Source organism: Globicephala melas, chromosome 12, assembly GCF_963455315.2.
Source record: "Globicephala melas chromosome 12, mGloMel1.2, whole genome shotgun sequence".
Taxonomy (NCBI): domain Eukaryota; kingdom Metazoa; phylum Chordata; class Mammalia; order Artiodactyla; family Delphinidae; genus Globicephala; species Globicephala melas.
In genome coordinates, this window is record NC_083325.1 from 44,807,495 (window position 1) to 44,829,782 (window position 22,288).

Genomic DNA, 22,288 nt, shown 5'->3' on the forward strand with positions numbered 1-22,288 from the left:
GGCAACATATAGCCGATGTTCTAATTAGGGAATGTTCCCATTACTGTGGTTGCTACCCTCAAACCTAGAGACGTAAACAATATTTATCCTGCTTACAAGTCTACAATGTGGACAGAGCTTAGCGGGGAGAACTCATCCCTGCCATGCATGCTGCAGAGGGTGGCTCGAAGGCTGAGGAATGGAATAACTGGACGGCTCAGTCACTCAGAGGTGTGGCAGGTGATCCTGGGAAAACTCAGTCACCTGGGGTTGCGAACAGCTGAGGCTCCTCAGACAACTCTCTCCATGCCTATGTGCTCTTTCCAGCATGGTGGCTTCAGGGTAGCTAGACTTCGTACACGTCTGTCAGCTCAAGGGCCCAAAGTCACAGGGTCCAAGAGAATGAGCCAGCCAGGCGGAAGGGGACTGTCTATTCTAACCTAGTCTTGGAAGACTCTCAGGGTCAGGTCCACTGCATTCTATCTGTTAAAAGCCAGTCAGTAAAATTGGTCCCTATTCAGGGGGATGGGAATTAGACCCCGCTTTTAGTGAGAGGAGTGTCAAAGGATTTGTGGACTTGTTTTAAAATCACCACAATATATAGTTGAAAAATTATAGGAGAATATACCATTTATTTATTTACACATTCGTTCAATAAATACTTATTGACTGTTACCATACACTAAATAAGCATTGCTTTTTAACCTTTTAAAAAAGATTTTAGATATTCTAGCTCAAGACAACTCCCATTTGGACATGATTTTATGTAGTGAGAAGGTTTGGTTTTATTTTAGGCCCATCATATAAAAGTACTCAAATCAGCATAAAATATCAGATGATGACAAATCATCCATTGGGAGAGTATAATCTGAACAGCACAAATGGGTTTTTATTAGAACTTATTAAAAGCCTGAGATAATGGAAGTATAAATCCTCATTTGATACACATATTCTGGAAAAGGTAGTTGTTGAACAAATTTGTGTAAAAGCAAATCATCTTTCCTACCAGCTTTATACTTTTAGTGACTGACATATAAGAAAAGTTTTCCTTTCCTTCCAAAATATTTCCAGTTACCAGTGTGTGAAAGGATTGATCGGATAGACAAAAGGTTATCAGACACCTCCAAATCACTAAATCCAAAGCATCATATATTTTTTCCCCTCAAAATAGTTTTACTTGGCATTTCTCCTCTCCACCTAGGCTTCTAGGACACCACCTTTTGTCTTCCTCCTGCGTCTCCAGGGGTTCCTTCTCAGTGGGAGTTCCTCTTACTGTGTTCAGTCCTTACTTTGGTGATCTCTGGGTTTCTGCTCCTAATCTCCTCTCTTCATCTCTATCTACTCTTTGAATGATTTCATCTAAACCTAGACTTAGCATGAAAGTTCCAGATTCATATAATCCACTGTCCACTGAATCTCCCCACTTGATTGTACCGTATCTACCTCCACCCACACCCTATACCCCCTTCCCACTCACACCTCCCTCGTCCAATGTGCTCTTCCTCCTGCATTCTGAAATTTGACGGAATCTAGAGAGTCTCTGACACTCAACATCCGTGCACAGTCCATCAACCATAATGTCCCATTGATTCTAAACATCTTTCATCTCTTTTGCATCCTCATTGCCCTTGATCTACATCAGCCTCTTGTCCGTTTGCCAGGAATATAGGTCAAGACTGGCTCTGAGGCCATTTCTTAGCAAATACAATGAAAATATTTGAGACTTTTGCCTTCTATCCACAGTATTTGGCCCTGGACATCTCCTATTGATGGATCTCAGTGGGGGGTGTTGGTCAGGAATAGAAAATTATAAATCACAATGTTTGCATTTTATCTTCACAATAGTTGAAGTTTACCTTAAAAGAGCCACAGAAGATGAAGTGGCAAATGCCAGCCACTGAGCACATAGTTATTAGATATCTATTCTGTAACCTGGGCTACAAAGACAAATATGGCATGGTCCCTGCCTCCGATGAACTCAGAATTTAGTGGGAAAAGCAAATTATTACAATTCCGCACAATAAATGCAATGATTAAGGAATGTGCGAGGTGTTGTATGAGTAGAGGAGGGCATTCTCATTGTCTTCATTGCGTAAGCCTGAAAGGCAGTGGAGAAGGGAGTGACACCCTGCCTAAGAAGGTAGAGTAGGGCTTCCAGAAGATGTAAAAATGCTCTATCTTACCAAAATCTTAAGAGATGATAGCTCTGGATCCTGATGTTGGGGATTTGGGGAATTCTGCCAGCTGTTTTCTCAAGTTACCTACTTGATTCCCAATCTCCACATCTCTAAAATGAAAACTTTGGTTTAAATAAGAGGTTGCCAATTTTTTTCTATAAAGGGCCAGATAATAAATATTTCAGGCTTTGTGGTCAGTATAGTCTGTCACAACTATTCAGCTCTGCTGTTGTAGTGCAAAAGCAGCCACAGACAATATGTAAACCGACGGACCTGGCTATACTACAATACAACTCTAATTACAAAAACAGGCAGTGGGCTGTATTTGGCCCTTGGGATGTAGTTTGCCAAAGCCTGATCTAAATGATCTCCAAGATGCCTTCCAGATTTACCAGTCCATTGGTTTATGAAAAAGCAGTTCTCAAATACTTGATATACTTTATGTTGGTTTTTAGTTTACTCTTGTTGTGGCTGGTTAGCTCAGTAAATGGGAACATGGAATTTAAAATGATAAGATTTGGGGTTTGATTCACTGTGGGTCAGTTAGCTTCTCTGTTCCATGACCACAAACCACACCACAGACTTCAACAAATCCATGCTCCTGCTTGGAGCCAGGTAAAGCTGTGTGACTGGACAAATGTCATCCTTTCCTGCTTCTAACAATACAACCCCTGCACTTGCTCCCCTAATGATGGTGCAGCAGCATGCTCTTTACGTGTGTTCCAACATCACTGAGTTCATTTCAAAAGAGCAATGTATGGGGCTTCCCTGGTGGTGCAGTGGTTGAGAATCCGCCTGCCAATGCAGGGTTCGATCTCTGGTCCGGGAAGATCCCACATGCCACGGAGCAACTCGTGAGCCACAACTACTGAGCCTATGCGCCACAACTACTGAAGCCCACGCGCCACAACTACTGAAGCCCGTGCGCCTAGAGCCCATGCTCCACAACAAGAGAAGCCACTGCAATGAGAGACCCGTGCACCACAACGAAGAGTAGCCCCTGCTCGCCACAACTAGAGAAAGCCCATGTGCAGCAACAAGGACCCAACGCAGCCAAAAAAAAAAAAGAGCAACTTATTTTTAAGAAAACCTGTCAATATGACAGCAGGCATTGGGGAATCTGTAGGTACACAGAAATGTCTCATCACCTTTTAATAAGCCAAATTGGGTTTTATGGCTACTAAGCAAAAGAATGATACAAAAGCATGCTGCTATGCTCATAAGCTAAAGCAGAATCAGCAAACTATGACTCGAGTGCCAACAGTCCTCCCCGCTTTCCCTGTAGTAGACATTGTTAATCAATCCTAGCACTTTTCCCACAGATCCTGCATCTGTTCTCATCATTCTTCCAAACACACTGAACCAGGAAGCGACACTAAGTCGACTGGCATTACTGTGCTAGATTAAAGCTATTGTCCTATTGCAACAAAAGTTACTATGCCTTATTTTTCCTATCACTTTCCATCCCTGCCACCGAGTTACTCTTACTTAAAAACATATACCTATAACATTGGATGCAGCAGCTATAAAATTCAACAGTACAAAAATGAAGATAATATAAATCTCATATGTAGATAGGAGCATAAATCGGTAAAAAACTTTTATAGAGAAAAACTTGGCAGTGTTTATTAAAAGACTTAAAATGTGCACACTAGTTGGATACTTGGGGCTTCATTGTATTATTCTACTTTCAGGTGTGTTTGAAACCTTTTATAATAAAAAGTTTTAAAAGTGTACCATGAAGATAAAAATACTAACGGTAGTTGATAAATGACATATTATTATATAAAAGTATAATCTAAATTAAGGGATAATACAGAACTGAAATAACTCAATGTTGCTTTATTGTAGAAAGTTTTGTGCCTATGATTATCTAGCATATAAAATTATAAAGCAAATTTCACTACTGAAACCATTTTACCAATTTCTTAATATGTACACTGAAGGATTTATATGTAAAAGCATATAAATGCGTGAAATATTTCTGCAAAAATAAATGAAAACTACTAAAAGTAGCTGCCTTCCAGGAGGGAGAAGAATATCTGGAGGAAAGGCAAGGAGGAAGGCTTATTTTTCACGGAATATCCTATTGTTCCTTTTGAATTTTTGTACATCTATCATGCATTGCCTATTTAGATAAATAAAATGTGATTCAGCCTCACACTGGTCAGATTGGCCATCATCAAAAAATCTATAAACAATAAATGCTGGAGAAGATGTGGAGAAAAGGGAACACTCCTACAATGTTGGTGAAAATGTAAACTGGTACAACCATTATGGAGAATAGTATGGAGGTTCCTTAAAAAACTAAATATAGGGCTTCCCTGGTGGCGCAGTGGTTGAGAGTCCGCCTGCCGATGCGGGGGACGCGGGTTTGTGCCCGGGAGGATCCCACATGCCATGGAGCGGCTGGGCGCGTGAGCCATGGCCGCTGAGCCTGTGTGTCCGCAATGGGAGAGGCCACAACACTGAGAGGCCCGCGTACCGCCAAATAATAATAATAATAATAAAAATAAAAATAAATATAGAAATACTATATGACCCAGCAATACCACTCCTGGGCATATATCTGGAGAAAACCATAATTCGAAAAGATACGTGCACTGCAATGTTCATTGCAGCACTACGTACAATAGCCAAGACATGGAAGCAACCTAAATGTCAATCAGCAGAGAAATGGATAAAGAAGATGTGGTACATATATACAATGGAATATTACTCAACCATAAAAAAGAATGAAATAATGCCATTTGCAGCACACGGATGGACCTAGAGATTGTCATACTGAGTGAAGTAAGTCAGACAGAGAAAGACAAATACCATATGACATCGCTTACATGTGGAATCTAAAAAATTATGCTACAAATGAACTTATTTACAAAACAGAAATAGAGTCACAGATGTAGAAAACAGACATGGTTATGGGGGGGAAAGGGGGGATAAACTGGGAGACTGGGATTGATATATATACACTACTATATATAAAATAGATAACTAATAAGGACCTACTGTATAGAACAGGGAACTCTACTCAATTCTCTGTAATAACCTATATGGGACAAGAATCTTAAAAAGAGTAGATATATGTATATGTATAACTTATTCACTTTGCTGTAGAGCAGAAACTAACACAACATTGTAAATCAACTATACTACAATAAAAATTATTTTTAAAAATGAGACAGTGATTCTACTCCTAAAAACTTATCCTAAAGTATCATTGAGGATGTACCTAAAGATTTTGCCTCAAGGATGTACATTGTATTGTATGTAACAGGAAAATAGTTCAGGCAATTTAAATGTCCAATAATTGGGAACTGGTTAAATAAGTTACTGTATTTCCAGATAAAGGAATGATAGCTGTTAAAATTATGAAGATGAATTTTTACCAATAAAGAAATTTTTAATATGGTATTAAGTTTTCTAGGGACTGCTCTGGTGGCACAGTGGTTAAGAATCCGCCTGCCAATGCAGGGGACACGGGTTTGAGCCCTGTTCCGGGAAGATCCCACATGCCATGGAGCAACTAAGCCCGTGAGCCGCCACAACTACCAAAGCCTGCGCGCCTAGAGCCCGCGCTCCGCAACAAGAGAAGCCACCGCAATGAGAAACCCGCGCACCACAACGAAGAGTAGCCCCTGCTCGCCACAACTAGAGAAAGCCCGTGTGCAGCAACAAAGACCCAACGCAGCCAAAAAATAAAAATTTAAAACATATATGGTATTAAGTTTTTTAAAAGCAAGTTGCAAAACAGTATAGTTTTGCAGTATATAGTATGACCTCAGTTTTGTAAAAAAAAAATATACTGACAGAAAAATATTTGAAAGACATAAAAAGTGGTAATAGTGGGTATCTCCTGAAATATGGGTAGTTTCCTTTCTTTCGTTTTTTTCTTTGCTTATTTTCAAATTATTTTCAAAATTCTCCAATAAATATGTATCAATTTTAAATTAATAAAAGATTATGAACGAGTTTGAAAGATGCCTAAGGGAATAAAACATTTCTTTTTTTTCTCTTCCCTATGGGAAAGAAAAATCTGAACACAGGTCGAAATATAAAACTTGGCTTTTGTGATCGAAGTCAAAGTCATTACAATGAATGTTGAAATTTTATTGGCAATTTCTCTTGTGGGGAGGTAATGACATCCAGAGTTAAATACTACGTAATATTTTACCAATGGTATAAGTCTTTTCAATGGTTTAGTAACTCCAATGTGGTAATGCAAGAAGTGATTTTCCCCCGTGTGTAAATAAGTTTTATAATATTGAAAACTGTTAGACTAACATATTTATGAGGTGTTATTAACAAAGGAAAATAGTGGCTGAAATATCCGAACTAACAACATGGAGACACCAGACATTGTGAGTGGGAGATTCTTACAGATGAAAATGGATTACCGGGGCCATGGCTAGATGGTGAAGGGTCTTGTACAGCTTGCTAAGGATGTGGATTTTTTTCTGAAAAGATGAGAACCTAGCTGTATTTCTGAATGAATAATCAAGGTGCACACAGAGGATGATTAGAGGGAGTAAATATTAAAAAGAGTATACCTAGGGCATTTATAATTTCTTTAAAGGAATTTCTCCTAACGATAGAAAGGGCAAACATGTAAGCTATTTAAGCCAGCTTCAATTTTTTTCCAGAAAAAGATGTATGATACATAAATATAGAACCCATAGCAATTGCTGTGTAAACTACTATACTAAATATAGTTAGGGATATGCTTAATGTTGTATTTTATTGTTTGACTAAATATTAACTAATAAGAAATCACATTAAACTGGAACTTCCTTTTTCCTTATAAATACTCTATTAGGCAAACCAGGCAGGGCTTGGATGTTCATCATAAGACAGCACATGCTGACATTCCAAATTCTCCTAAATGGATTTCGCTTAATATGTTAGATTCTATAAATCTGCTTAATCATTTCTCAGGGCTTGGTATTCCTTAGGAGGAGGATTGTTAAATACCTACAAAGCTGCTCCACACTCTGAGAGCTATCAGTTTCTCCTAGTGAGAGCTAGTCCTCAGTTTCCTGTGGTTGGGAGTGTGACATAGTGAGATAACACGACAGATGAGATCCAACTAGTCAGATGTTACTGGAAAAGTACACTTGGATTCAGGGTCACATTAGTCTGGCTCTCTTTTAGAGAATATAGTTGAGCTCACACAATTCAAGGGCTTATCTGAAATTTAACTTGAATAAATACAAAAGAGCAGCCCCATCAGAGTCATCCAGTAGAGCTGGATCATTTTAACTCAAGGTCAAAATAAACTTTATTAGTGTATTTATTAAGAGCAAGCTTGTTTAGATGAGGTTTTTTTTCTTCTTTCATACCTTACCTTGCACAGAACTTTAATATTAGGAAACCTGAAACAGTCTAGAGAATTCAGGACCATCTCAGTTCAGGTTGCCATGATATTTTCTGTAACCGAGCCATGTACCTCTTCTTGCAAACTGAAATAACATTGACGATGTAAAAATTATGCCCATAATGAGTAAGTTATTGCCAAAATTTAATCAACATGATGTTTTCCTTTTCCTGTTCTGGGACAATAAAACTAAACACTATTACAAAGTGGTAAAAATATTTTTTAAAAGTAAAGACATTTGTGACTTTATTGCCTGTTTCTCAGGTTGCAACTGAATGCAGGTATTTTGGTTTAGTTAAAGGATATGGAAAGCGCCACCGATGATCTTTACTGTGGCAGCACAAACCTGCTGCTTTGATGACGTGATTCTCCTTTGTATCCATGTTAGAGAAACTGGTATGGTCTCTGTCATGTTTTCTTTTCCTGCAAATACTGTGGCTCATAAAAAACAGTTTGACTCCTTATAGCTTTTCCTCCGTATGCTTCCTTTTATATAACAACTTAGTTTAAAAAATTTGACATTTCAGTAATTTTCAACAAAAATGCTTAATTTTCCTAGATTTTTCTTTTAGTTTCAGAGAACAATAATTTTATAGTCTCAATATGATGCTGGTCTTCGTAAAGCTCAAGAGACAAAACCAGACACTCGTGCATGCTGCAAATCCTTGTTTTTATTCCAGAAATAACCTTTGTAACTATTGGCAGTACGGGTCTTCCCTCCCTCCCCCCTTTGGCTGGGGATGGCGGAGGGGGCAGGAAGGTTGTTGGGATATATGCTCAGAAGTTTTCAGATATAAAGATTTAGAAATATTAACTAGTGACTTCAATGAGATTTTAAGTTCAAAATCAGAAATTACAAAATCCACAGATTCTATGCCTCCTGAGGGCTGGGTAGCTTCCTTTGGATTTTTTTGGCATAAAAAGAGAACACACTATTAAATAATATGCAAGTAATTTTATTAGATCTTCTAAGGGTGCATTTAAAACATTGTGTGTTTAAATTATAGACAGGACATAAGATTTGGTAGTTTTCTACAGCATGCCCAAACAGAGGTGTTAAGGTATGCTCCTCACAGTTCATCATTTACTCAGAATTGATTTTGGACACGCTCTAGTTTTATTAAGTTTGAATAGTCACAGTTTTGTCATAGTGTTGCTAGAACAGCAGCACAAAGATAAAAACAGCCGAAACAGCTTTGTTAGAGGAAAGTCTACCTACCACAGCTCCAAACCTGGCTCCTTTCTAGGCTTCCTGCTTTCCTAACCTCAATTCTTTATTCTTTTCAGATGAAAACAAGCTGACCCCTGCTAAGCATCTTCTTATAAAAAGGCTCATGACAAATGCTATCTTTATAGAAGATTCCACTATTGAAATGTGAAATGAGATTTTAGGGGCCCCTGCAGGATCCTGTGTTCTAGCATTGAAAATCTCTTGTGAGAAAAGCATCAAGAGGGACTTCTCTGGTGGTCCAGTGGGTAAGACTCCGTGCTCCCAAGGCAGGGGGCCTGGGTTCAATCCCTGGTCGGGGGTACTAGGTTCCGCATGCCGCAACTAAGTTCCAGTGCAGCCAAATTAAATAAATAAATATTTTTTTAAAAAAAAGAAAAGAAAAACATTAAGACTATTTTCTTCAATTGATTGATCAATTCATTCGTTCATTCTGCATCAACAAATATTCATTGAGCATTTGTTATGTGCAAAGTAATATGAGTGATTCAAGAACGTGGAAAGTATAGTCTGTGAGGAATTTGCAGTCTTGAAGAAGTGTGTAAGGTGTATTCACCAACAGTCTGCCTGTCAGAACTGGATTATTTATCTGACTCTTTCATCATACAGATGAGGGAATTATAGCAGAGAGGTGAAATGACCTGCCCAAACCACACTACAAGACCACTGGCTGTGGAGCAAGCCACTTACCCATCACTCACTGGTAATCTTGGACAAATTACTTAACCCACTGAGCTAAGCCAGACCTCAAAAGGCTGATCTGGGTTGAAAGGCTGGTGAGAAGGGGAACACAGACTTCCTTCAGGACTGCTTTCACTCACGTTTACTGCGTGACCCGGAAGCAGGAATTGTGAAGCGTATGTACAAGATAAGGATGAAAGTGAGCTGATGCAGCTTCTCCATGCCTCCCTAGTTCCTCAGACCCTTGGCCAAAGTTCAGTGGTCAGTGCTGTCCCCAGGGAATGAAGAAACCTGCCAGGTCAAGGACTCCAGAGCCATCGGCCCATGGCCTTTCACGCACAGACTGCCACAGTTAGACACTTCCGTGTTCCATTTTTTATTGCTATTGGGGGCCTAGCATGGGCCAGCCTTGGCTTCTATACCTGCTAAACTTACCTATCAGTTCCCTTACCTATGATATTTAATAGTATATATACTCTGTAGGCTTACTCTAAGCCTTAGGCAAGATGGACTATGTAAAGTGCCTAGCATGGTGCCTGACCCACAGAAGGTGCTTTATAGATGGCTTTCTTAGTTGAGGAGCTGACAGTAGGATTCAATTTTCCTGACTCACCTAATATTCTTTTTAATACACAAAGGGCAACTGCCATTTAGTGGGTATTTGCTTTGTGCCAATAGAATGATACACTAAAGGGAGAGGGAAAACTGTGATTATTTGCAGAAAGCATTGCATGTATAAAAATCCTAAGAAATCTGTTTAAATTTATTAGCCCATGAGTTTATCAAAGTGACCGGGTTTATAATGAATTTACCATAATTAGGGGCTTTCTTTATCCTGGTAACCACCAGCTCAATAACGTAATACAAAGGAAAGAAATTCCATTCAAAAAAAAAAAAGAGGGGATGGATAAACTTAACAGAATTGTCCATGACAGTTATAAAGAAAATTATAAAGACTTATGAGCTATATGTAAATAAAACTATAAAGGTGTATTAGAATATATAAAACAAGATGAACAAATTGAGATATATACAGTTATCATATAGGAAAATGAATTTCACCAAGTAAATTTACTATTTGTTAAATATTAAAATTCTACACTAACAAAGAAACCACAAGTTATGATGCTGATCTAGTTCCCAGGAAAGCCTAAAACAAAGTATATTAATTAAATGATGAAAATACAGAAGTGTGGGACATATAGAAATAAATGTAATATATTATATAACTATCATAAAATTAAGGAAAATAATATTTATTTAATAACTGCCTAATTCTATTTAATAATTGCCTAATTAAACTCTAATAATTGCCAGGGTAACTGGTGAACAAACACAAAACAAAACAAAAAGTGATTTAGATCAGCTCTTATACCACATTACCAGAATAAGCCTCTAGTGAATTAAAGAGTAAATATTTGCTTTAATTCTTAGCAAAGCTATGAGAAAAAAAAATCAAATATTAATGAAATCTTTAGAGGCATAGTATCTTTGTAAAGCTCAGGGCAGTAATGAAAATCACAAAGGAAAAAATAAATAGCTCAAAAACATCAAGTAAAAAAATGGTTGTAACATAAACAACTAACAAAATTAAAAGAAGGGAAACATAATTGGGAAACCTTTGTATTGATCATCGTAGAAAAGTAGTGTATATATACTACGTAAAGAACTAACTCAAATTTTCACAAATTTTAAAACCTCAAGAGATAAATGGTCAAAGGATATAAACATACAATTCACTTATGAAGAAATACAATTAAATTATATACATTAATCAGTTCTTGGAAGGATATTTATAATAGCAAAATACTGGAAACAAACAGAAAAATGCCCAATATAATTATACTATATCAATTCAGTAGACTATTATATAGCCCTTAGAATTATAATTATGAAAACTGAAAAAATGTTATTATTTAATGGTGGAAGGGAGCCAAATAATAATTCTACTTATGCACATCAAAAAAAGGCAAAAATGAAAATCACTATTGACAAAGAATAGTGGAATCATGGATGATATTTTTTCTGTAAATAAGATTGGGAAGGAAGCAGGAAACCGCTATACTAGCAGTTGAACAATACTAGTTATTAAACAACAGACTCTAATATTGATTGTATTTTTCAACATACAGATGAAAGCAAAGAGTTAGAAGAAACCAGAAATATTAGTGTCAGCTGGTAAGTTATGAAGTTTCCTAGAGTAAGGATCTTTCACCCTCCAGAACCTTACAGAGAGCACTCACATTTCCCAAAGGCACTAGAGAAGGCAAGCACACACCTTGAGAACTGAGTGTGTGATTTTGCCACACCTTTGTCTGTGGAGCCCTGTTCTGGGCTGTTGGTACCATGTTTGTCTTCTTCCTTCCTGATGCTTTATTTTTACCATAATACTTTCTGTAAAAGTTTGCCTGGATTTAGACAAATGTCTCCTTTTACATGTAAATTTCTTTTCTGTAATTTCTAATATATTTCTATTTACTTTTATGGTCTTTGACCTTCTCTTTCACCGCCTCCCATGTATGAGGCATAATTTAGATTAGGAGTTAATAACTCAGAATAACAGACATGGATTTGAATCCTGACTCGTTATGTGACTTTGGGCAAATTATTTATTTGTAGGCCTTGGATACTTTTATCTATAAGATGGAAATAATACTACTTCATAGGGTAATTATGAGGTTTAAACTAAAGGAGATAATTCATGTAATGTACTTGGTGTGGTATCTACTTGTAACACTGTAAACTCCAAGGTAATGACATAAATATGGTACTTGAAACGCTATTCAAAATTTTAACTATTAAGAAAAAAAATTAAAACTCACAACCTTAAAATGGTTCTATTTCTTTCTGTACATTTGATAGATCAAATTTCCTTATAAGAGAGTCATGGCTTAATTGAAAAAAAGGAATTTCCCTTATTCTTCTGTCCTGTGTTTGCCTGCTTAAAGATGCCTTGAATCCTTTATGGACTGGAGTCATATATAAATAAATAGATATACCAAGTTTCCTTAATCACAGCACCTAACAAATTTTTTATTTACTAAAACTGGAGAGGAGACAAAGAGAAAAATGCATTTATTCAATCCTGGCTTTATGAGTTTAATAGCCTAACCTCCTCATTTCACTACTGAAGGCTGTGGAATGATCAAAATCAAACTACAGAACTGTTTGATATAGTTCATATTTAAACTTTTGAAATGAAAATGAATCTCAGTTGAAAAGTTCAGGTAGGGAGGAAGGAGCATTTTAAAGGAATTAAAATGTGGTGGCTCAGGTTCAAAGGAACTATGGTTGGCAGAAAATCAAGGCTTTCCATGTTGTGTCTTAGGCAGTGTCAGTGACTGGAGTGTAGGTTTTCTGTATATGTGTTTTTTAACACTCCTTGAAATCGATAAGTGTAAAACGAGCATTACTTGGACTTTATTTGAATTTATTTGAATTTCAACAGTTACCAACAGATGTGCTTAGAATGAATAGGCCCCGATTCCCCAATAGCACAGTAATTCAAATTTATTTTAGACTCTGAAATGGGAGCTGTCTCCAGGAAGACAGCTCTGAACCTTTTTTCCAGCTGCAGAAATAACTCCTCTTGTTGCCCCTCTGACCTACACCAAGGGAAGCCGCTTGAAAAGATGTTCTTTTGCCAACAATCGTTTTACCATTGTAATCCACAAATGGAAAAATAAACTGACGGCTCCTCTTCAGAAAACCTATTCTCATATCCCCCAGAACCAGGCAGATAAGTAAAGAAAACCAGAGTTCTTTTAATTCCTTTCTCATTTTCCAAAATGATAGATATTTTTTGTTACCTTAGAAAATGGGCCTTATTGACTAACAAGTCACTGTTAATCTTCTGCAAAATAAGTTAATTCATCCAAAGTTCTAGGACTCCCCCAACCCCAAATTCCTTGGAATTTTGCTCCATTGGTTAATTCCCACTTGCCTAAACCAGTGCGCTCTCCCTCCCAATGGTTCCCACCCTCACTTTAAGATGAACAAGCCCCTCTCACTGGCAAGTAAAAACCTCTACCCTGGATTCTCTTCTATCTGTTCCCCTATCTTATTTCTTCCCTTTGCACCCAAGCTTCCAGAGATGACAAATCCCTGTTGATTCAAATGGAAACTCTGACTTTGCTCTCAGACATAATAATGACTTTATTGGGTGCCTCTCTGTGCCAGACACTCTTATAGGCCTTAACATTTTTTTTCTTGATTAAAAATACATGAATAATTCATGCTCATTATAACAAATCAAACAATACAGAAACAGATAAAGACAGCAATACAGAAGCAGATAAAGAACATCTCCCCTGCCCAAGCTCCACATCTTATTTAATTGTTGCAACCACCATGAGAAATAAGAATTATAGACCATATTTTATAGACGAGAGAATTGAGGCTGAGAAAGGCTCAGAGTGTACCCTGCAGTGTTTAACAGGAAGAGCTTCGGAGTCTGATTATCTGGGTTCATTTCTTGACTTTGCGATTTTCTATGTGTCCATGAGCAAATTACTTATTATTTCTGTGCCTCAGTTTTCCTACGTGCTAGTTCATAGGGTGCAGTGAGGGTATAATGTGCTAAAACATAAAAATATTCCTGTTTCTAAAGAAAAAAAGATCGAAAAGAGAAATTATTTTAAAATGACAGCTAAGAAGAAAATACTAAGAATTAGCGCAAAACTCTGTTCACCATTCTGCTACTAATGTAGAGCCTGAGTTTTTAAAGCTGCTGGAAATTTCTGACCCCAAACTATGCTCATACTGCAATGATGACACCATCAATGAACTTTGTTTTTTAAGATCACACTATTTTTTAAAAGATCCTATAATATTATTTCGATTTTTCATGATTAACTGAATTTTATTCATTTGCTACAGTATCAATTTCATTATTTTTAAAAATTAATTTTATCTCAATTAGGGTAGAATGATTACGTATGTTTAACATTTAGATATTACAAACATTTTACTTAGTGTTTTGACCTGTATTTTGAATTTTTGTGATGGCTCTGTGTATCCCTGGCTGATTTGGTCACCCCTGTCACCTGGCTCTACCCCCCACCCTACACAGACCTCAGCCTCTTAACAGTTTTATTAGGCACAATAATGTATATTTGCTCTCTATGAGTGCTGTAGTGGTAGAAAATGATTAAATCATAATTATTAACTTTCCCAGAGTAACTCATTACCCACACCCTGGTAACTCAAATATTTTCTCCCTACTTCTATATTTATATACTATTTCTAAGAGGCAATAGAGATGACTGCAGCTATAAAGCTGCTTGGTTAATCACTCAAAGCTTCTTTTTTACCATTTTCCTTTGCAAACACAGCTTAATGGTCTATGGGAAACAGAGGAAATTAACAAAGTGTACATCTCCTTCTCTTGTCTACCAACATTCTTTTGAGTCTTAAGTACGGAGGCCCTCAGCTTTCTAAACTGGGTGGCCTAGCTCAAAGAACAATATTTCTGTATGCTAAGTCACCAAACAAACACACTTGTTTAAAGAATTTAGGCCAAGAATGAGAGATTCCTTTCAAAACAAGTAAGAACTGAATGATATTTGAGGAGTCAAAGAAAAATAAAACTATGCAATTCACAGGCTCTCTTCATTCATCTTATATTAAGTTTAGCTTTTAAAACATCGTGCTGTTTCTGTTTCCCAGAGAATTTAAACGTTCACAATTCTGTGATGTGCAGATTTGTGGCTAAACTGTACTCTTCCCCCAAAGCCATCTTCTTTCTTTACTCATATTTCTTCTTTTCTTTCCTTTTTCTTTCTCTTTCTCTCCCTCCCCCTTCCCTCTTTCTGCCTCTGGTTGACTAGATATTTCTGAGATTTTGTATTAGCTCTCCTTACTCCCCTTAAAACACTTTTATAGCCAGAATGTTTCAAGCCCAAAGTTAAAATCGTATTTTGTTCTTCTCAGTAGTTTCTAGTCCATACTCTAGGGCACAAGCAGAATGAAAGACCCCAAAAGAGAATAACATTTCGCACTGAACTCAAAAAGTGTTATCTACTACTCTCCAATTTTCAAAAACATATACATTCCTTGTTTTTGATCAGCTAACATATGTGTGACTTTCTTCTGCACACTTTAAGAAAAAAATAATACAGGCTCTGTGACATTAAGTAATATCAAATTCTAAACTTGTCTGCCTTTTGACTGACTAATTTAGCCAAAGGAGGTGGTGTTATATAATTAACTTTGGCCCTAGAATACAGACCCAGCTTTAAATCTCCTGGCATCAGTTTAAATCACCTAATACCCTGCATTCTTGCTATTCTCATGTCATTTCTACCTCATTTCTCAAGGATTTTAGCTCCTGGCTTATTCTCACTTCTTTCTCATCTTATCTTTCAGTGATTTCAATATACACACAGGTGATCCTTCCCACCCAGACCTCCTGGTACACTAACCTCCTCCCCTGCAATGACCTCGTCCTCAATATGCCTCATTGGAGCCCAAGTTGGATGGAGGAGTAGGGTTCTAACCAATTCCCTGCAGTCCACTCTCAGACCACTATCTCTCATCCTTCTAGCTCACTCTGGTACTTAAACCCAGGGACCCTTCAATTCCCTGGGTCTTCCAATCCACTGATCAGGCCACCTTTTCACTGTCCCCCATCCCTATACGTCCTTTACTCCTCTAGCTTAGATTCTAAGATCAAGATTATAATCATTCTCTTGCCCTTCTTGCTTCAGCTCTGACTAAATCCAACTCTGCTTACTCATGCTGCACCTGTAAATGAATGTGGCTGAAGAGAAATTCACAACCATGCCGATGTGCCTCACTTCAAATTCATGATCTTAATGCTGTGTGACAATCATACCATATGTCGTAATCCAGTCACTCTTTGATTCTCTAGAAAACTATTTCCTACCCCTCTCTCCCCAGACTCTCACTGCCTCATTCTCTCTCTCTTTCTCACTTGAGTTGAATCTTGCTTTCTCCTTTACCGAGAACACTGAAGCAAAGAGAAGAGAATTTCATAGACTCCATCATCACTTCTACCCACCAACCAGCAACTACACCCTCATACTTTGCCTTCTGGTTCCCATAGGTGAACTTGTCATGCTCCTATTAAAGGCTGACTCCTTCCCCCCTACATAGGCACTAGATTCCATCTGCTTTCACCTATTCAAGGACATCCCTCCAATGATTCTCCTTTCTCTCTCCTACATTATTAATTTTTGCCCCCTGCTGAATCATTCGCAACAACATGCACATATACTTCTTTTTCTCCCATTTTAAAGACGTTTTCTTTGACCCACTCTCCCCACCAGCCACCATCCTATTTCTTTGGAGCAAAATGGCAAGAGTCGTATATACTTGCTATTTTCACTTTCTCCCTTATGGATTTTCTCTTAAAACCCATTACAGTCAAGCTGTCACCCTACCACTCCTCTAAAAGTGGTCTTGTCAAGTGATGACTCCACTTATTTCCCTTTTTGGCAAATTCCTCAACAGAATTATCAATATTCACTGTCTCCAATTTCCTTCCTCCCATTCCCTTTAAAACCTATTCTGACCTCCATCACTTATGTTGTAAAATCCATTGGTCAACTCTCGTTTTACCTGGCCTATCAGCACCACGTCACACAGTTGAACACTTTCCTTTATACATTTGGCTTTCAGCGTACTGCACATTTTCAGATTCCCTCCTACTTCACTGGTCTCTCCTTAGTCTCTTACTGGTTCTTCCTCTTCTCCCTGACCTTGTAATTTTGGAGGCCTCAGGGCTTGATCTAGCTGCTCACATCCTTGGTGATTTCAGCAAGCTCTAACTACAGCTTTAAATATCATGTATGCTGATTATTTCCAAATATGTATCCCCATCCCAGACCTCTCCTGTGCTCCAAACTCCTAATACCCACTAGGTATCTCAACTCTGTTGTCCAACAGTCATCTCAAACTTAACATGTCCAAAAGCAAACTTCTGATTTTTCCTGCAAAGGTCTGCTCTCTCATAACCTTCCCTATCTCTGCTTCTGGCAACTCCATCCTATCAGCTGCTCAGGTCAAAATCCACAGAGTCATCCTTGACTTCTTTCCTTCTCTTATACCCCGCATCCAATTCACCATGAAATCATGCTGGCTCTACCATCATACTGTAACCACTATCCACCTCCACTGCTACCACCTAGTCTAAGAAATATCATCTTTCACCTGTATTACTTTGATAGACTCCTAAAAGATCTCCCTACATCTACCACTGGCCCCACACAGTCTATTCTTCACCCAGGAGCCAGAGTGATCCATGCAAAACATGGATCACATTTTGAGTCCTCTGTTCAAAATCCTGTAGTGGTTTCCCATTTCACTACGAATAAAAGCCAAACTTCTTACAATATCATGTAAAATATTGGCCTCTCTCACTCACCTTGTTCCAGTCACACTGATCTCCTTTTTATTCCTTGAACACCCTAAGCATGCTCCTGTCCTAGGGCCTCTGCTTAGCTCTTCTCTCTTCCTAGAATGCTCTTCTTCAGAATATCCACTTAGCTAAATCCCTCATCTTATTTGAATCTTTGCCAAAATTTTATCTTTTCAATGAAGTTTCCTCTGCTTACCCTATTTAAAACTACAATCTGCTCCCCACTCCCTACCCCCAGGACTCTCAATCCCCTTACTCACCTCTACCTATTGTTTTATCCATAGCACTTATCACTTTCTAATATGTTTCGTTTACTTTTTATCATTATTATTTATTGTCTTTCTCCTCTGCTAGAAACTCCAAGAGGGAAGAGATCTTTGTTCTGTTTAACAATGTATCCTAAGGGCCTAGAACAGTAGTAGGCATGCTACAGGCACACAGTAAATATTTGTTGAATGTTTAATAAAGAAAAGAAATAGATTATATGTTCCTTGAAGGTTAGGTAGTATCTGTCTCAAAATCATTTAGCCTCATGATAACTTTGTAGAAAGATTCTTTTTAAATTCTTGATTCTATTTATTATTTCTATGTCTATTTAGGCCTTTCACTGCATTTCAGTGTTGATGAGTTATACATTTCCATGAATTCATATATTTCATCCAAGTTTGAAAATGTACCAGCATTGGGACTGACATATACACACTACTATATATAAAATAGTAGATAACTAATAAGAACCTGCTGTATAGCACAGGGAACTGTACTCAATACTCTGTAATGGCCTATATGGCAAAATAATCTAAAAAGTGGAGATATATATATATAGATATATATATATATATATAACTGATTCACTTTGCTGTACACCTGAAACTAACACAACATTGTAAATCAACTATACTCCAATAAAAATTTTTTAAAAAAAGAAAAGAAAATGTACTGGCACAAGTCTGTCCAACATGTTCTCTTATATTTCCTTAAATCACTACTGTGACTGTATTTTTCCTTCCAAATATTGTTTATTCTCTCTCCTTTTATTATTAATCTTTGCTTGATACTCTCTATTGTCTTTCATTAATTTCTCCTCTTCTATTCATCATTACCTCTTCTCTACTTTCTTTGGCTTAACTCTACTGGTCTTGTACACACTACTCAAGTTACAGTCTGTGATGAGTAAGCGATACAGTGCTCACCAATATTTCCAGTTTCCTTCACCTTCCAATCTCAGGGGAGGATTATATTTCCCTGACCCCTTGAAGCTAGGCAAGGCCATCTGACTAGCTCCGGCCAGTGACATACGTCACTTTTAATGGAAACATCTAAAAACCTATGCATGGGGAAAGGATGGTCTCTTCAATAAATACTGCTTGGTCAATCAGATAATCATATGGGAGGAAAAATGAATCTTGACTCCCCTCACACCATTCACAAAAAGCAACTCCAAATGGATTGCAGATATAAATGTGAACGATGTTAGAAAGGCAAGATTTCTTAAACAGGACACAAAAAGCACTAATCTAAAGGGGAAAATGATAAATTGGAATATATGAAGATTCAAAACTTTTGTTCACTAAAAGGCATCATTAAGATAGTGAAAAAGCAACTCACGGAGGGAGAGGATATTTGCAATACACAGATCTGAAAAAGGACTCGTGTCTAGCACGTATAATGCATTCCTACAAATCAACATGAAAAATATAGAACACGCAATGAGGAGAAGACTCGGATACTTCACAAAAAGAGAATATCCAAATGGCAAAATCAAAACCACATGAAAAGCTTCCCAATTTCTTAGACACTGGGTAAATGCAAATTAAAACCACCGTGTAACACCATCACACATACACCAGAATAATCCGAATAAAAAGGATGGCAGAAGCCACAAGAATAGACTCTATGAGACCGAGAGCAGGTACCTAGAGACTGAGAGGTGAGTATCGGGAAATTGAAGGGTGGGCTGCGCAATAGGCTGGTTTGCATAAGTAAGTCTTTGATTAGGAAAACAGATGCCAACAAACAGCTGGTCAGGCTGCTACCAACATAAGCGACCCTAATGGGGCCCAGGGGATCCCTCTCCCCCAAACCCGCAACCTCACTACTCCCGACCATGTCCTGGGCGACCTGGACCCACAGCAGTGCCAGAAGCTTTTAGAAGAAAGCAAGATGATGCAGGTGATGGTGGAGACGAGTGAGGGCAGCTTGGAGATCAAAGCACTCCCACCGCCCCAGCTTCCGGTGGAGGGGGGCGCACCCCCAGGGCCCCACGGGCTGCGGGCCTACTCCCCAGATCCCAGTCGCTGGGGGTCGCGACCGAAGCAGGGCGGGAGGAGGTCGTGCCACCCGGGGAGGGTGTGAAAGCAGCCTCTGCCTCTGCGGCAGCAGACAGCAGCCTGAAAAATGGCTTTCAGCGTGAAACTGGTGGGGAGAAGGCCCTAGAAACCTGTGGCACAGAGCGGTCGGAGTCTGAGCTGATGATGACTGGGGCAAAGGCCGCGGAAGCGAGGACTGAAAGGGGCACCATCTTCTCAGAAGCAGTGGACGAGGAGGAGAGGGTTGAAGTGGAGGAAAAGCTAGTGGCTGAGGAAATGGAAGTGGTGGAGAAGCACAGAGGGGTAAATGAGGTGAAGGATGAGGCAAGGCCCCAGCCCAGAGTGAGGGTCTCCACCTGAATCCCCTGGAAGCCATCCAGCTGGAACTGCACACCCTCAGGCTGACCGGGCCTTCCTCCAGTTCGGGCGCAATTTTGGGCGCATGTGTCAACACTACCTACAGTGGAGGTACATCCTGGGCTTCTGAGTCACTACCGTTCGGAACCACCCACAGCTATCTGCCCTGATTAGAGGCAGAGGTGCAGAGATGTTCAGGTACGTAGCGAATTATAAGGTGAAGGAACTCAGACATCCTAGGATGGGGTGCAAGTTCAAGTTCTTCTTTCGAAGAAACCCATAATTCTTCTTTCGAAGAAACAACTGGATTGTGAAGGAATACGAGGTCAGATCCTCGGGGCACGTGGTGTTTCTTTCCACTCCGATCATATGGCACCCGGGCCATGAACCCCAGGCCTTTCTTCCTAGGAACCAAGACCTCATGTGCAGCTTCTTTGCCTGGTTTTCAGACCACAGCCTTCCAGAGTCTGACAGGATTGCTGAGATTATCAAAGAGGACCTCTGGCCAAATCCACTGCAGTACTACTTATGGGATGAAGGAGCCCATAGGGCTAGACTTCTCCAGACAAGGGAGCCAGTGGAGATACCCAGGCCCGTTGGGTTCCAATCTGGTTAACCTTTGCTCTTGGAAATACTCCCACACAGGTCCCCTACCACGTCCTGCCAGACCTAGGCCTTAGCAACAGCAAGGGTATGCCTTTGACTGATTTTGTGCTCACCTTTCTGCACCTTCCCTCCACTGGACATTCAGCTCTCTCAGCTTTCCAGATTGGGACCTTCGTGGCTATGCTGCACCACGTCCCCGTGGCATGCTGTTGTGCATTAATATCACATGCTGCATGGTGGTAGTTCACACTCTTCTAAGCCAAATAAATGATGCTACAGATGGCACTGCCTTTGTCTGCACTGCTTGGACCCTGTTTGCTCCCAAGGCTTCTGGTCTAGTTACTACCATCTGGATTTCCAGCTTTTTTTTTTTTTTTTTTTGCGGTACGCGGGCCCCTCACTGTTGTGGCCTCTCCCGTTGTGGAGCACAGGCTCCGGCTGCGCAGGCCCAGTGGCCATGGCTCACGGGCCCAGCCGCTCCGCGGCATGTGGGATCTTCCCAGACCGGGGCATGAACCCGTGTCCCCTGCATCGGCAGGTGGACTCTCAACCACTGCGCTACCAGGGAAGCCCTCCAGCTGTTTTTAAGAGCCTGTTTTACTCATTCTGCTCTGCACGTGGCCTGTGGACAATTGCTGGGCATTAATAAAATCAAGAGAGAGAAGAAGGGGGCTGCTTGGTCTCTGGTTTATGCAACTCCGTTGCTCTTCCTGCTTCTCTGATCACCTAATGCTGCCTGCTACTGGCTACACCCACCCCCTTAGGCTGCCACCTGCTGGATGAACATTTTCTAGACCATTGTCAGCTCCACTTTCTGGTTTTTGGTCAACAAGGATCTTCAGAACTGGTGGTAGACCCAGGCTTCCTGCCATCATATAAAAGACCTTTCTATTTCTCCCCTAAAAGACCTCAATTCCTCACCATCACTCAGGAACCCTACTGACTGTCAGGCAAATGGTTGAGGTGACGAGTTAGACCCTATTTGCATGGCAAGGATAATGATGGTGTCCTTGCTAAGTACCAGGCTTTCTCAGCCTCAACCAGTGAAGCCATACAAAAGTTAGGTACTTTTGGGGCTTCCCGGGTGGCGCAGTGGTTGAGAGTCCGTCTGCCGATGCAGGGGACACGGGTTCGTGCCCCGGTCCGGGAAGATCCCACATGCCGCGGAGCGGCTGGTCCCGTGAGCCATGGCCGCTG

The 22,288-nt window shown here is 39.5% G+C and overlaps 2 protein-coding genes across 3 annotated transcripts in view; one reads left to right on the plus strand and one right to left on the minus strand.

The window, feature by feature from the left end:
- Window positions 1-22,288, minus strand: part of ACYP2 (acylphosphatase 2) — a 175,386-nt gene that overhangs the window by 16,825 nt on the left and 136,273 nt on the right. The gene's annotated exons all lie outside the window — the stretch shown is intronic.
- On the plus strand, window positions 106-21,101 carry TSPYL6 (TSPY like 6). The gene is given in 4 exon segments (XM_030877704.1): window positions 106-340; window positions 20,049-20,465; window positions 20,468-20,515; window positions 20,518-21,101. Coding segments are annotated over 4 exon segments (1,284 nt in total).